The 15,098-nt window shown below is 46.7% G+C and overlaps 1 protein-coding gene across 1 annotated transcript in view; it reads right to left on the bottom strand.

The window, feature by feature from the left end:
- Positions 1-15,098, bottom strand: part of PDZD2 (PDZ domain containing 2) — a 327,492-nt gene that overhangs the window by 79,003 nt on the left and 233,391 nt on the right. The window contains exon 3 of the mRNA XM_081088887.1: positions 721-1,222. Within this exon, the coding sequence (XP_080945013.1) occupies positions 721-1,222 (502 nt within the window). The remainder of the gene's footprint in view (positions 1-720; positions 1,223-15,098) is intronic.

Here is a 15,098-nt window from a genome sequence, read left to right as displayed (position 1 = left end):
AAAAAAAGAATCCACAGGAGTATCTGCCAAGAGGATTCTTGGAAAGAGCATGCTCAGCCTACAGAAATGTAACTTAACGAGAGAGAGCTGGATACAACAGGGGAGATCATTTGAGGCTAGAAACAGGCCCTTCAGAATATACCACATCTGCTTTGCCTTTAGGTAGTTAAGACCAGCCCTGACCATCACAGCTGGATATCATAGTATCAGAGATGTTTGTGAAGTTCCTAAACTTCGCTGGAATTCGGCAGTGTAATAACACAATCCCATGAAAACGTCACTGGTTTTGAAGTGTTAAAAATAAAAGCAGATGCTTCCCTGCATGCTGGACATCCTTCCTGTGTAATACCGAGGCTTGGATATTTATGCTATCAACTGCCACCAGGAATTCTTGGCCTCGCAGTGGCAATTCTCCTGGTGACAGCAGTGATAAATAATGATGCAGTTCAAGTACTTCATCTGGGCCTCATATGACTCAAATTATTCCACAGAAGGCTTGCATTTTCCACTTAGGATCACTCAACTTGCTCTCTATTTAAGTGGGATGAAATGACTTGGACTTTTGGTTGTTATTGCTATGTCCGCTGATCATTTATCTTAATAAATGTGTTGGCTTCTAAATGCAAGTTCACCTTAGACATATTTTCTAAGCTTTAAAAAAGCAACTTCTAAAAAACATTGCTTTTACAATTCAGGCTCTGCAATCAAACCAAACCTTACCTTCGCCAGGCAGTCACTTGACTGGAAGTCCGTTTGCCCTGATTTTGAGAAGTGGCATTTATCATTGCTTGTGGGCAGAGGAGTGTCTGTCTTTGGAACTCTAGGCTCTGTCCCTCTGTCCACTTCAGACCCGTCTAGATGGGATGCAGCCACTTCCTTGAGAGAGTCTGGGCCATTTTCTAGCTGAAAGGCATGGCCATTTCCAAGTTCTGGGTCTGGGCCATTGTCCAGCTCAGAGATGGGGCCATTGTCCAGCTCACAGCCGGGGTGGCTCTTGGATTCTTCAGTGGCCTTGTGGGTAGAAGGCCTGGAAACGACTCCAAACTTTCTTGTTCTTTTCCCCTTTTTCACGGTTCGGTCACCCAGCTCCAAGGTCGGTGTCTGTCCTGGCTCCGAGCTGTTGCCACCGTTGCTGCTGTAAGGAGAATGGACCTTGTGCTTGAAGCGGCGCAGCATGATCAGGTAGAGAAAGCCGCCATTCCAGCACTGCTCAGCCAGGTAACTGCCACAAACACAAACAAAGGAGCGGTTAGGACCCTCCAAGCGGCCCTCTCCACAGGGCAGTGGTGGGCACACTCAGTGCCCCACACAGGACCAATGCGGTTAAGCAGATGGAGACTTAACACTCGTTTCATTCTTTTAATCTATATAATTGTGGATGCGAAAAAGGACTCCAAAACAAAGCAGAAAAACCAAGTGAACTAGAACTTACTAATGAAAGGACCCTAGGATAGGTAATCAGAGAAGGATGTTCCTATTAACAGAGCCAATCCTAACACACCATTAAATTAAAAAGGAATCCTCCACTCAGCAATTTCTTGCATCAGAATGATCCCAGCCGCCCATTCATACGGTTCTGATGTAGTAACACTGCAAGCTCCCGGGGTAAAATAGATTGGGGGAAATGCAAAGCTCTGCTCTTACGATCAAAAAATCAACAGCACAACAACAGGAACCTCTGCCTCACAGCAGTTAAAGGAAAAAGAAGGCGGGGGGTGGAGTGGTGTTGGCTGGTATCGAGATGCAACTGGCAATAAGCACTGGCATGTGTGTCCCGCATTAAAGGGGTGTCAGCTCGTTTCTTGGTAATGTTCTAGTCTGGATTGTCCACAGCACACGTGGGCCATCGCTCCCAGTCCGGGCATCGCATGAAAAGGAACACTGATAAAGTGGACAGCACAGACCCAGTGACCAGGACAGAAAGGCTGTGCAAACTGTGTGAACCAGAAATAGAGGGAGGAAAGAGGGACCCTTAGCTTGAAGCAAAGAAGGGCCAGCTCAGATGCTTTTTCATGTATTTCAGGGCTGCCAAACACAGAGAAGCAGGAAATAATATAAACGAGACAAAGCACATGAAGCCCGACACACAATACTATTCCAGACCTTAAAGGATAATAAGAAAACAGAACATCAGATGAGATGAGTAATTAGCGGTGATCACACCAAGTCATTGAAGCTTCAGCAAAGAAAATACTTGCTCAAAGTCAGGAAACCAGGCTGGGCTGGACCCTCCACCCGTGCCATCCAAGATAAGGAAGCGTGAACCCCAGATGAACCCAGGGACATGCCTTCGCCACTGGAACCTTGCCACATTCTACACATCACCGGTTCCCCTGCAAACAATGTCAACAGCCAACTCCTTAACGAGTCAGACCTGCTGCTGGTCTTCATGCGCCCACCAAGGAAAGGCCTTCATCTTCAATCAGTGAAAAACAGAACTTTCCCAAGTATACCAACCCAGCTACACTCCTAGGCCTGAAGTCAGCCCTGCGAGCTGGGGCAGTTAGTGCATGGGGAGGGGGCCAGGTGGTAAGGAAAGATGACCAGCTGTGTTTAAAATGGCCAGAGGCATATATTCCCCATACAGTGACTACCTAACTGAAGAAGAGAATAATTCTGAATTTGCCATGGAGTAAAATGAACAAAACAGACAGGCCTTTAAACATCAACCAAAGCTAATAGAAACTCTCTTTGATCCTAGGCTATAAACCATGGCAATGAACTTACACATAAAACCTAGGTAGATAAAAGATATCATACAAGACTCAGGCTGTCCTGTGACATACAGTGGGAGGAAGAGGTATAAAGACCAGTCCACTGGAGTTTAGTAAAGAAAATGAAACCTGGTTTTCAGCATAAATTTTCTATAGTGTTTAGATTTTATTTCCTTGCATTGTCGTGGTCTCTTTTCTCACATTAGAAAAAATTCTTGTAAAGGTATAAAATCTTAACAGCGGTTGGCCAGCTTGTCAGGGTTTCTTTGAGCAAACCACTACTATGAATACAATGCATATACTGTACTCAGATGTTATGGAAAAACAGATGTTAGGCAGTAGTAAAAACAGGACCAGGTTGAGAATTAGATGCCCAAAGTCTTGCCTTTGGCCCAACCGTGTAAAACAATGGTAATTTCCCCCAATTTTTACCAACTGATGAATATATACACAAAATGTGGTACATCCATATAATGGAAAATTACTTGGCGATAAAAAGTAAGAAGTATATGCTACCACTTAGGTGAAGCTTGGAAACATGCTGAGTGAAAGATGCCAGACCACCTATATGATTCCACTAATTGCCCATGTCCAGAATAGGCAAACCCATTAAGATGGAAAGTAGATTAGTGGTTGCCAGGAACTAGGGGGAGGGGAAAATTGGGACTGACTGCTAATAGGCACAGGGGTTTGTTTTTTTTTTGGGGGGGGGGGAGGGAGGAGATACTGGGAATGTTCTGGAATTAGGTAGTGGTGAATTAGATATATCCACTTTAAATAAAGTGGAATTAGATATATCCACTTTAAAATGGTGAATTTTGTATTATTTAAATTATGTTTCAATTAAGAAAACAATAGCAAATAAAATAATATTGGCCAAGTTTTGAGTTCACTTTTGAGTAGGTAAGCCCTAAGAACTGTTTACAGAAGAACCACCTGAGGCTCAGAAATATTGATTCACTTGCCCAGGTTCCCATGACTGCTAAGTGGGAGACCCAGGCCTGTCTGATTCCCAAGCCTGCCGGGAGCCGGTCCATCCTTGCTGTTTCAAGGGACCTGGCATATATGGCATACTGTTCTTAATATGTTTGCTCACCTTCTTGGCACTATGTGTTTTAACCAAGGTCACCTCTCTGAGAAAGGTTGTTTCCCCAGGTAGGGATTTTCCCCTGAAGTTAGGGAGGGAATAAAACCCCTTAACTAAGTGCCAGGTGGGTAGTTAATCACTTTAACTACAAACAATCATGCTTAAGCTACATAATCTTTACTCCCTGGAATGGAGATAAGAAACGCCCTAACCTTTGGAATAGAGATTGATAGGATTGGAATCAACTGGTATAAATACAGACGTAACAAGACAACAGGACACAGAACCTAGACACAGAACCTACACAGAACCTAGACACAGAACCTACACAGAACCTAGAGACAGAACCTAGCGAGAGAACCCCTAGAGACAGAACCTGGCTACAGAACCTGGATAGAACATGGCAAGAGAACCTGACTAGAACCTGATGACTGAACCTTGCTGGAGAACCTGGCTGGAGAACCTAGCAAGAGAACATGGACACAGAACCTGGCTGGAGATCCTAACCAGAACTTCACTGGAGATCCTGACCAGAACTTGGCTAGAGATCCTGGCTAGGCTGCTGATCAACTGAACGCTGTCTCTGTTTAATTCCTTCTTTGCTGACTCCGTCCACCCTGGACCTGCTGGGGTTGGACCCCAGCACAAGCCCATGTTATGTTTGCTATGCAATTCTGCTTCTTCCACTGTTACCTTCCCAGGCGCTGCAGTTGCCTCATCTGTAAAATGAGGCATTACAATGGGTCATCAAAGTTACTTTCACGTTCTAACAATTGTGGACACTACTGTCCCAGGAAGAGTTCGGGGGGTTAAAGGAACAAGCCTCCCAATAATCCCGTACATGCCAAGGACAAAACACCACCCTGGAAAAACAGAAATGTTCTTCTTGCATCCAAGTTGTCTAGGCCTCTTGGACATTTCCCAACAAACTGAGAGAGATTTCACCTGAGGCAGGGGGGGGGGGGGGAGGGGGAAGCAGAGTGGTGGGCAATTCCTTTAAAATTGTCTCTGGGACTCTACCTTTTATACCGAAACTCTGAACAACTTGGTGGGTTGTACATAGGGACCTTCTTTTCAGCATCCAAAAGTCTGGCCCATTGACTCAGAGTATCTTTCCCATCTCTACTCTGCGGAAGCTCTACGAACCTTGGACGGTTCCATGACAGAGAGTATTTTATTCCTTCTGCAGAGTCCACACTCAGCAACATTACAAAGCAAGAGGAGTTTATCTGTAGTTCAGCACCATCTCCCTGTCCTCTCCTGGCTTCCTAGCAATAAATAAGACCCTGACACCTTCAGGGAACTGTATGACAGGTTGTTTTATTTCTTCCTGGACACAGAATTTTCTAAGGTCACCCCAAAGACAAAGTGTAGTGAATGAATTATGGGCACTCTAGCAAGTTGGTCAGAAAGAGACTTTTAGGCAGAGGGTCATTTTCTTACAATTGTTTGAGAATCACCTTAAATACGATGCCCCCACATTCCCTATTTCCTAACATTTCCAGCACCTTCCTGGCTAATTCATACTTCCACATCCCCTTTTCTGTTCAGGAGGATTCTTAGCCACTATTAGAATCTGTAAACTTCCAAGTCAACCTTTGAGAAAGAAGAAATGGAAAACAATCACATGACTTAGAAAAAGTCTTGCCCAGGCCAGTATGGCTCAGTGGTAGAAACATATCCAGAAATGAGATTCCGAATTCTAGCTTAGAACCTTGCCCCTGGAATGTGTGTGGTTCTTCATTTCACTCTACCTTTGCAGGCGTCTTTTCGGAACAGATCCCTTCCTTCTCCCTTCCACTAAAAAAGTGCTTTATACAAAGAAAGTTTGAGTACCTCCTCTGTTTCTTGAAGCTCTGTCATAATTCCAGAGTCTGGGCTCTCCAGGGATTGGCAGGTGAGACTGGTGCTTGGAAAAGCTGAAGTCTGGAGTTTGAAGAACATGAAAATAGGGAGGTAGGAGGCAAGAGGGGGATTGGAAGGCCAAAGACACGCATTATTTATCCATGCCCTGATTCCATCAAAAGAGGGTTTGAGGGAGCTATAAACGTTTGATATCCTGGACTGTTTGGCCAAAGCCCTTGGAAGGAGCAATCTCCAGGTGTCTTTGAAAACCATTTTGGGCATTCAGGCCTCAATTCCTGATGCCTGGCACACAGTGTGAACCCACAAAGGGGTGCTGCCAAGCTGAACCACGAGTGTCTATCTGTGTGTAATTGAGAGTAACCTGCCACCACCACCGGGCACTGGCCTGTACCACAATACCATGAAAACATGGTATCACTCAGAGAACACATAGAAGAATTCTGAACTCGGACTTTTCACCAAAGCAGACATTCATCTGACTATGCCAGGTTCCCAGGGGACAGCAGGAGAATGAACACAGACTACAAGAAGATGTTTATAGACAACAATTATGACAGAGCCTGGGTTTTATGGAATGGAACCAGCTGCTCACAGCACCTGGTCTAACACACAGGACAAATGGAGATCAATTTTTCTTGCCTAAGAAGTAATGGGAGGCTGAAAAGCTGTTTGTGGTCCGCTGAAAACCAGCTAAACCTAATTAATCCAGAGGGCTGTCTGAGGTGGTGTGTGAATCTGTTGGTTCCCAGAGAACAATGGTTTGAGAGGAAGTGTTAAATACATAGAGATTACTTTCCCAGTGAAGTCTTGGCTGGGAAACAGAGGAAGGCAAGTATGGACAGCTCTGTAAGAGAGGATGGGACGATGATGATCATTATTTCCTGGAGTCATTAGTAACCACGTTCCCCCAGGGCAGTCTCTCTCAGGTGTTGCCTCCCAGCTATGTTGAATCTGGGGCATACTTCTCCCAGATTCCACAACCCTCCTTAGTAAGAGCCAAACTATCTTTGGAAGACTCTGAAAGTGGTGCTGATAAGAGTGAATGATATCCTGGGTGCTCATAAGGCCTTTTCTGAAAATCAGTCAATGTACTCCTTTCCTAGAGCAGTGAGGGAGAAAGTCAGCCCTCATCAGATGGAGAAAGACAGGCTCAGGAGCCAGTGAGGCTTTGAAACTGGATCAGTCAAGGCTTAGAGTAGAAATAAACTGGGACACTGTTCCAACTGCTGCTTGCAGGAGGGCTACTGATGAAGCCAATTTTTACCACTTCTCACCTCCTCTATTTAGCATGAATGGTTGGGGTTCAGCAACTCTTTCCGTCTCTCCCTTATCTGGAGTCCAGAGTAAAGAATATAAATAAATCAGTATGTTTTCTTTATTATAAAATATGTATTATTTTTTGCCATAAAATTGAGAGGGGGGAACACAAGTTGAGAGTGAAGAACCAGAGTAACTATTTATTTGATTTTCTCCCCTGACCTATCTATAATAATAAAAGGGTAATATGCTAATTAGACTGAACATCCTTCCGGGCATCATTCCAGATGAAGCGGGGGCCAGCGCGAAGCAGCCTGGGTCCTGGGTGCCTGGTGGTGGTGGCGGCAGCCAGAGAGAAGCAGCCCAGGTCCCAGGTGCCAGAGGGAAGCTGGTGCCAGCAGCCAGGGGAAGGAAGGTCTATTCTTGCACCAATTTTTGTGCATCGGGCCTCTAGCCTATAATAATCTATAATAATAAAAGCGTAATATGCAAATCAACCAAACAGCAGAATAACTGTCCAGATGACCTTCCGGACGACCATGCTATGACACATACTGGCGCCAGGCCAGCCAAGGAGGGTGCGATGCAATTGGTTGGGGGGGGCCCAAGCCATCGCCCCATGACAGCCCCACAGAGGGAGGCCCAGGCCACCAGCCAGCAATGTGATGGGTATGCGGGGCCAGCCAGCAATTGCCCCTCAGAGGGAGGCCCTGGCCAGCCAAGCAATCGCACCCCATGCCTGTCACCTGCAGAGGGAGGCGACTGGTGGCGGGGGGGGGTGGGGGGGGTGGGGGGGGGTGAGGGGGACAGTGCTGCACAGATGGCAAGCAGTGGCAGTGGCGGGGGTGGGGCCAGCTGCTGGCAGCCAGCGGAAGAAAAGCCCCGATAGACCCTATGGCCGGCCAGGCCTAGGGACCCTACCCAAGGGGTCCCGGATTGCAAGAGGGCTCAGGCCAGGCTGAGGGACACCCCCCCCCCACACACGAATTTTGTGCACCAGGCCTCTGGTAGTACAATATTAGCCTTTCAAACCCAAACCAAATATCAGCTACCAAAACTTGTTGCCATCACCACACAACAGTGAAATTTAAATCATACCCATATATACACCAGCTCAGAGGTCCACGTTGCCCTCAGGGAGATGGAGCTTGGGGAAATAGCAAGTACAAATAACACTAATACTCTGGCCACTGCTATTTCCATGAATAATAAGCTGTCTTTTCATCTCTGACCCAAGAATAGTGTGTCTTCTGCCGACACCCATGAAACCATGGCAGGCTAAGCTGTTAGCTTACTAGTAGAGTAAAATCACAGTTCTTGACATATATAGTAGGACAATACACAGAACTGGTTTATAATTGGTCTTGTTCCCCAAAATCAAACTTATAAAAAGAGCTCAATGATATATCGTTCTTGACCCTAGTCACTTTTAAATAAGTATCACTATGCACCCTAAATCAAACCAATACTGAAAATAAATCTTTAAACAGAGGAATGAAGTGAAGAGGAGTAAGAAAGAAGGTGGGTGCTCTACCCTTCGATTCCACAAACACTGATCGAATTCAGTGTGTCAGCCTCGCAGGCAGCAGCTACATTTGTGTCCAGCAGCACTCAGCGTACACCCCTCTGGCCTGTCCCTGCTCAGATTCCATCTCCTGCGACCACAGGCTGCGCTATCTGTTCTGTGCTGAAGCAGAGCTATCTCACTCTGTTTCCTGCTAAGAGCTTCTGGATGGAAAGGGGTGGAGGTGCGGGGAGGACACTGCAGAAAAGCAATGGATAAGAAGCACCTAAATCATATGACCAATGAAAACATTATTTTGATTTCCATGCAAAGAGATGTCACTGATTTTCATGTTTATCTTGAAAGCTCACCTCTCAAACTAACGAGACTGGTTTGGATTCACAGCTCTCATCGCAGAGAATCGCCACTCTAGGATGCACTGTGCACGTTCAACTCCAGGACAGCTTCACAGGAAGGAAACAGAATATCCTGGAGAAGTTCACATGAACTTTCACTTTCCCTCAAAGGTTTTCCTGCACCTCATTTCTGCATCAATCAATAAAAGCTTTTCTAACAGCACCCACTTCCCTTTTGGAAGCAGGAATTCAGAAGCTAAATTAAGTAAAAATGACTGATCAACAATGAAAAAGGACCTCGTAAAACACACTGTGGAGATACTGGCCCTCGAAAGAGAATCCAAGCTTCTACTTGGAAATGACTGCACTTCTGTATTCAATTGCTGTGAGAGAAGCAGGGTTTTTAATAACAATATGAGATCAACCTGCAGTCCATACAGAATCAAGTTAGAACTCCAGCCACATGGATTTGCTAACTCATCCTGGTGATGGTCACATTTTCCCAGGGTAGCGAAGGGAGAGCTGGTCAAGTCAGACTCCTAGGTACACGAGTGAGTCAATCTCACCTCACCGGGGAAATGATGAGCACCAGACTGTACCTGGGAACTCGTTTCACTTTTGTTCTCATGACATAATGCTATTTTCTTATTTATACAATTACTACTTATTTTTTTCCAACTCATTCGTTCATTGATTCACTCAACAAATTGTTGCTGAATACCTACTAGATGGCAAACACTGTTTTAGGCACTTGGGGTGCAGCAGTGAGCAAAACGGCTCCTGTCCCTGTGGAGCTTGCAATCTAGCAGGGGAGACAGACAGTACGCAGCAGACCTGCTAAAATAAGCATCTGACTCTCCAGTGCGTCAGAGGGCGAGACGTGCTGTGGAAAATAGAACACCTTGAACAGGGGAGAGAGGACTGAGCATGCCAGGAGCTGGAAGAGTCGGGCGGAGTCTGAAACACGGTGGCAAAGGCAGCAGCCGCGGGAGAGTGCCTGGAGCAGACACTTAAGATGAAAGAGTTGGCCATGCAGCCGCCTGGAGGAACGTTCCAGACGGAGGGAAAGCCAGTGCAAAAGCGGTCCATTGGAAGCCGGTCTGTGTCTAGGGTGTTTGAGGAAAATCAAGGAGGCTTTGTGGCTGCAGGGGAGTGAAGCAAGGAGGGCAGGAAGATCAGAGGGTAACAGAGACCAGTATATTGTAAGGTCCCATTAGATGTTTCAAGACTTTTGTGCAAAATGGGAGCTGTTGAGTTTTAAGCACAGGAGTAATGTGATAGACAGTATGTTTTGAAACAACCCTTATGTTCTGTGTTGAGAACTTGGCAGGAGTAGATGGAGGGAGACCAGAGAGACCATCATGTTCGGAAATTCCAGGAAGACACAGCTCAGGTGGAGCAGCCGTGGAGATGGTAAGAAATGGCCCGGATTGTGATCTGCTCTGAAGGTCAAGTCAACAACTCTTGCTTTTGGATCACATACAGGGTGTGAGAGAAAGGGAGAGGTCAAGGACGGTGTCCAGGTGTTTGGCTTCAGCAACTGGAAGGATGGGGTCCTATCACCTAGGCTAGTAGAGCATCTCATCCATCCCTACCCCTCACATTATTCCATCAAATACCCCATTCCTTCCGGTTGAGGCTATGGATACCCAGGTAGCCCAGCTACCTCCAAAGTTCCTCATGTGACCCACTCGGCATTCTTTCCCAGTTGGTCTTCTTGATTCTTCCCACTGGTCCCCTATCATCGAAAACCAATGGCTTCAAAAGGAAGCCATTCCTCATTAACATCAACCAGGCAACGGTTCCAAATACCAAGTTAAAGTAATAGTGTCATGTAATATGTACTATACGCTAATATATTCAAGGCTCTGTGCATTCATATCGACTGCATTTAATTTTTTATTTTCTCCATGTTGTTTCTGTCTAAAACAGAATACTGGGGTCTGCTGGACCCAAAGTCTGTTCTGTACTTTGCATGGATCGATGCCAATGAAGCTCCATTCCTCCCCTATGTCCTGCTCCCTGGCCGGCCAAAGACACTGACTTCATATCACAGAACTCTTTGCTATGACTTGCCTGAGGCTGAAAAAAGGCCAGGCCCGAGAAACAAAAAGCCCAGGTCAGCCCACCACCCTTGCCTGATATCCTGCTGTCCAGTCCTCCCAGGTACATTTCCTAAAGCAATGCCTGTGCTTTCCCACAAATGGCGTTGCCCTTGTCCTCGCTGTGGGAGAGGCTACTGTCAATGCTCAAGTATAACTGAAGGCAGACCACATCCCACAGATTATGCTCAATTTGGTTTCTAACCTCAGGGCCACCAAGCCCTGAAAAAATGTGTCAAAATGTCTCAGACTGCCCTAGCCGGCTTGGCTCAGTGGATAGAGCATTGGCCTGTGGACTATAGAGTCCCGGGTTCGATTCCAGTCAAGGACACATGTCCGGGTTGCAGACTCAATCCCTAGTTAGGGGGCTTGCAGGAGGCAGCCAATCAATGATTCTCATCATTGATGTTTCTCTCTCTCTTTCCCTCTCCCTTCCTCTCTGAAATCAGTAAAAATAAAAATAAAATAAAAAAGTCTCAGACTGAGTTCCACATGGCCCCTGCCACACCCCCTGATTCCTCCAGAGGGAAAGCTGCTGGAAGCTATGGGAGTTAACACACACGCTCTCCCTTCCTGCTCCCATTTTCCCCAAACCAGCCACCTGAGAGCTCACAACCAGCCAGCAATCCTCAAGCCCTCACACTGTACCACTCAAAAGGCGGCCACCTCCTTCCCTTTCCTAAGAGGGGACTGTAAAGAAGGGAGACAGACTCCGGAGGGTCTGTGGCCCCCAGAACGCACAGGATGCTACTCTCACACTAATTCAAACATCGATGAAATGTCTGTACCCTCCAGCTCCCTCCCCTTTCAAGTGGATCCAGCTCCGTCTTGAAGCAATTTCCCCAGCTCATTTCAATCCTTCCCGGTCTGGCCCATTGGCTTGGCCACAGCACGCCCCCACCTCGTGCCAAGCCTGGTTTCACTTATGTCAAAACAGCTTCCATCAAAATAGTGGGCTTCTTTTCTGAATTTCTTTCACGGTTTTGAAGTCAGCAGAGAAAAGATACTTAAGAAATTGCAAAATGACTACCCCCATCATTGTGTTCTGGCTAATGTCTAACACTGCTTTTCTCCCGAGTCTCCTCTGTACAGTGTACTGAGGATTTTTTAAAATCTGATTTTCCTTTTTCTTTCTTCTGAAAGGCTCTCTGGCAGGCATGGTTGGCTGAACAGGTCTCATAATCTGTCAAGGTTCATTTCTAAGTTGTGCAACCTTTCTCTCCAAGCAAAGGGTGCTCCCTAAGAAGCTGGCTCTGTGGGATGTTTTCCCCGTGTTCATCCCTCTGCCTGATGCTCTAGGATTCTCATTGGTTTGGAGAACTTCAATTACAAGAAAGCCAGATCAACAGAACTCTAGCCTAGGAAAACAGATGAGCCAAGTCCTTACAGATGTGGATAGAACACACTTTATATCTTGGCTTCTAATCAGTGCACTTTTCATGTCTGTTGACCAGTTGTGACTGTGACATCATCGAGTATCTTTGTGACCCCTGGTTTAGTTATGTTCAGATGAGAAAAATGCAGAGGCATTTATTTGTCTTTATCTCCCGGGATGTTAAAAATAACTTCAAGCGAAGCATTAAAGAAACTGTAAATTATTGCATGCATAAGCATAAATGTTGATATGGAAATGCAAAGCCTGCTTGTAATGGTGTGTGTATATTAGAAGCTCCAAAAACTAACATGAGTTAAAATAGACAAGGGGGACAGGTACCAATATTGATTGAGCTGTAACTACATGCTGTGGACTGAGTTAACTGCGCACACACATCATCTCATTTCAATCTAAATCAACCCCATAAAACATTGACATTATGATCCATATTTTAGAAATGCGATAACTACTAGTAAGGCTTAGTTAGAGAGATGAACTTGCCCAAGGTCACAGAGCTCCTATGGGTGGAGCTGGGATTGAAATTCCCACCTGCTTGTAAACAACCCTGGCAATGACCCTGGGAGTCACTGTGGTCAAGTCCCGCCCTATTGTTTATTATGACCAGGTTTGGATCCAGAAGGGCTGCAACTTCTCATAGCCAAGAGGCCTCTCCCCACCTTAACACCACTTTAATGTGTGTTAACACCCAAAATATGTCCCACACCCATTAAAAAAAAATAAGGGGGGGCCTTAGGGAAAACCAGAGGTATTTCAGACAGGCACAGAACATAGGTGAGTGTTTGGGAGGGGTGAGGTGGTTTCTAAGGGTGTGGGTGGAAGTGGCCAACTGCCCCATCCATCTCAGCTACGAGCTTGAGACAGCCCTCAACTCTGGAAAAGCAGAGGCGATGCTTGCTCAGATTCCCTAGAATCAAAGGACTAAGGTACCAACTTGGCCCCCAGCCCAGCCAAAGCCAAACAAAATGGCAACAGAAGATGTGCCCCTCCAAGGTTGGCCTTTCCCCTCAAGTGCACTCTCTCCTCCCTCGCTGCACCCCACACAGTGCCCCGACTCCCTAGCAGCGCTTCTCAGGCAGGGCTGTGCACGGGACACCTCTCCCTCCTCAATGAACCGCCTCTCCTGACTGCAGTCAGTCTGCACACCTTCTGGCTATAAGTAAGAGGTGTCTTAATAGGATACCCAGTGTTCCTGTGGATTCTTTTAGAACATATTGTGCTGCCAGGTGGCTATGGGCCAACACAAACAGAATAAAGGAGAAGCAGTCAAACCCCTGGGGCTTAAGTACCATGTAGATGCCCCTTCAAGTAAGGACCTGATGTCCAGTGGTGAGGAGTTAGTAAGCCCATAGCCTCCAGCTGTGAGCCTCATCAGAACTTTCAAGTCAAGGTCGCGCTCTTCTGGAGTGAACCCTGGCCAATGGAGAACAAGACGGGGAGATTAGGCTGGCCATCCCACACCGGGTAGGGGCACATCTCCTGTTAGCCATTTTGTTTGGGCAAGCTTTGCACCAGAGCTCCCCACTGGGCTGCCCCACTTTATCAGGTCAGCAGCACAGAGTGCCAGCTCCCCCTGCCCAGTCCTGCTGTCCCCCTTTTCCTTTCACAGGTGTTATCCCAACAGACGCTCTGCACTCTTAGCGCTAACGCAGATCTGCTTCCTGGAGGACCTCAGGTGAGAGAGGACAATATGATGAGAATAACAAAATATTTCCCAAAAGGAGATGATGGGAAAACAGTAGCCAAAAAAAGGCCCGGCAGAAATGAATAGGACTCAGCTTCACTGGGCATAGCAGCAAGCAGCACAGCATTCTTGAGAAGTCAAGTTGGATGAACTGTGTTCACAAGGAGTTCCTTTGAGTCTGTTGTATGATAGCAGGTAAAAACCAATAGCAAAGGCTCAGACTGGGGCCCTCTCTACTCAATACCTAAACAGCTTCACCAAAAGTCTCCAAATATATTTGGATATCGTGATACTGAAGTGAGATTACTCCTGGTTCAGGTGTCAGCATTGCCACTTGGTCCCCTTGGGCAGGACACAACTTTAGACTAATCTCTTAGTCTCATGTACTAATGGGGTTGGGGAGGATTAAATGGGATAATGAACTAAACAGGCTGTTTTGCTGGCTGGTTTCCTGTCTGGCACATGGTAATTGCCAATAAACGATCATTCCTTTCAACCCTTTGGAAATTTGCTGGGTAATCATAGGCCAGCTATTGTCCTGGATGGAATCCCGAGAAGGCAAACTTATGGAACAGAGTGGTCAAAGCCGAGTCTGTGGTCAGAACGGGTCAAAGAGAGTCACGGTTAAGGCGGGAAAAAGCAATCTCTGGAAAAAGCAAGTTCAGACAGAGAGTCAGAAACAGATTCGAAAACTAAAGATCTGGAGAGGTGGGCCAATGTGCCTTCGACACAGCCTGGCCTGTCCGGCTCCTCTGAGAGGATTGTGGTGCTGTGTGTGCGCGCCCATGTGTTGGAGGATCAGGCTAGTGTAGATATTCAGGAGAGAGAGGGAAGGGGAGGGGAGGGGAGGGGAGGGGAGGGGAGAGGAGGGGAGGGGAGGGAGCTGGGAATCAGGCTAGTGTGGACAACCAGCACAGTGTGTGTGTGCTGGAAGGTTAAGGTTAGTGTAGTCGATCAGCACAGACTCTGACCAACGGCAGGCCTTATTGTCTGCCAGAGAGATGAGACAGATGTCTTTCAAAACACAGATCAGCAATGGCCTCCTGTTTCACCTCCATGTCCATCTGGCCAGGGTCGGACTCCCAGCTCCCAGGGCAATTACAAGCTTTCAGGCCTGCCCTGAACTCCGGATGGT

The sequence above is a fragment of the Myotis nattereri genome, assembly GCF_964212035.1.
Source record: "Myotis nattereri genome assembly, chromosome: 4".
NCBI lineage: Eukaryota > Metazoa > Chordata > Mammalia > Chiroptera > Vespertilionidae > Myotis > Myotis nattereri.
This window is presented reverse-complemented; position numbering and strand designations above follow the sequence as displayed.